We start from the raw sequence: 1,849 nt of genomic DNA, 5'->3' as shown, positions 1-1,849 counted from the left end.
AAATTAAAATGAAATTAATTAACTACTCGTTAATTAACTTTAATAATTGTTAGTTAACCACAAGCTTTTTAAACAAACTATCAAAATACTCTAGCAACTTCTGTGAGTGTAGGCTTATTTAACATGAATGGCTGCTCTAACAAGTCCCAAACAGTAGATGCCACAGAGGTTTGACATACAGTGGAAGGTAAGATAGAGGAGCTTGCTCTTTTAACAGTAACAAATACATTTAGCGCCATTTTGAATCTAGCCACACCCACCACGTGGTACTGCGCATGCGCATTAGAAAATTTAAATTTATTTTGATTTTCCAAAAATTGGAGTCGGTCGGATCCGTAAACCAAGTAATTTTATTGGAACTGCCTTATGATGAAAATTACTATTTTAGTTGTAGCCAAAATGCCATTATGCTTCAAAATTTATGCCACTTACAAAAGAATTTTCTGTTTATAATGTTAATTGCCTCTCTGTCTCTCCCTGTTATTTCCTTATATAGTCATGCTTCAGTTGTTGCAGTGATGGTAATATTGCTATGTGGGATCTTCGTAATCGTGAGATGACAAGACTATTAAGAGGTCACACTGATGGGGCTAGTTGTGTTGATATTGCACCTGATGGTAATAAACTATGGACTGGTAGTCTTGATGCTACTGTAAGATGTTGGGATCTAAGAGAAGGAAGACAACTACAACAGCAAGACTTTAATAGTCAGATATTCTCATTAGGATACTGTCCTACTTCCGATTGGCTAGCAGTAGGGTAAGATAAAAGTATTTTTAAGTTATTATATTGCTTACATTATTTCCATTGCATGAAACAAACATAAAGTAGCTACTTGTTACAGGCTCCATATATTGTCATCAATGAAAACTAAACCCACAAATTAGTGTATGAGGATCAAATGCTGAAAGCTTTAGAACTACAAAATTAATCCACTATATCACTGTATGCTTGTATACTTTATATACCAATAGTCTTATTAATTATTAGCAGTATTAGATAAAGCAATGGTTTAATGTGTGTGTGTGTTTATGTATTATTAGTATGGAGAGCAGTAGTGTTGAAGTCCTTCGTGTGAGTGGTCCAGATAAGTATCAGTTACATTTACACGAGTCTTGTGTACTGTCACTCAAGTTTGCTCACAGTGGTAAATGGTTTATAACTACAGGAAAGGATAATCTACTAAATGCATGGAGAACACCTTATGGTGCTAGTATATTCCAGGTACATAGTCCATTATTATTAACATTAACTGTACAGTGGTATTTGTACTTGTTACTATTATTATGTGTGTGTGTAGTCTTATTTATAATTATACATTAATGTACAATGAAATAATGATTGTATCCTATACATACAGATGTCTGAAAGCAGTAGTGTTTTAAGCTGTGACATATCAGTTGACGATCGTTTTATTGTTACTGGATCTGGAGACAAGAAGGCTACAGTGTATGAAGTTATACTATGAGGTATAGTTTGAATAGTTTACTATAGTATAAAAAGTAATTGTCATTATTTTATTTATTGTTGTCTCCAGTAGGTGATATTTGACTTGTAATGAATAATGCAATCTACACTTTGAGTTTAGTCTCTTTGTTACAAGTACTAACTACAAAACTCTCATGTAATATAAAATCTCTAATAATTCCAGTTAAGATATTGTTTGTCATGTTTGCTATAATGCATTAACATTAATAATAATAATAATAATAATAATAATGAAACTTGAATTCTTTTGATTGTAATATCTTGTATTACTATTATACCTGAGGGTTAGTTTGTGAGTAGATTTCTTGTAAGTACTAGCTCAAGTACCTTTTATCATAATCACCAAGAGAGTACCAACTAC

The 1,849-nt window shown here is 32.2% G+C and overlaps 1 protein-coding gene across 1 annotated transcript; it reads left to right on the top strand.

Annotated features, from left to right (window-relative positions):
• Positions 1-496: 496 nt before the first annotated feature.
• Positions 497-1,468, top strand: Gro (groucho; the record flags this gene model as incomplete). The annotated part of the gene is given in 3 exon segments (NM_001279307.1): positions 497-759; positions 1,044-1,224; positions 1,361-1,468. Coding segments are annotated over 3 exon segments (552 nt in total), but the record flags the coding sequence as incomplete, so codon positions are not given.
• Between the last annotated feature and the right edge of the window lie 381 nt (positions 1,469-1,849).

The sequence above is a fragment of the Amphimedon queenslandica genome, unplaced genomic scaffold, assembly GCF_000090795.2.
Source record: "Amphimedon queenslandica unplaced genomic scaffold, v1.1 AMPQUscaffold_7300_Cont20747, whole genome shotgun sequence".
Lineage (NCBI taxonomy): Eukaryota > Metazoa > Porifera > Demospongiae > Haplosclerida > Niphatidae > Amphimedon > Amphimedon queenslandica.
Note: the sequence above shows the minus strand (reverse complement) of the source record. Positions and strands in the feature narration are given on the sequence as shown.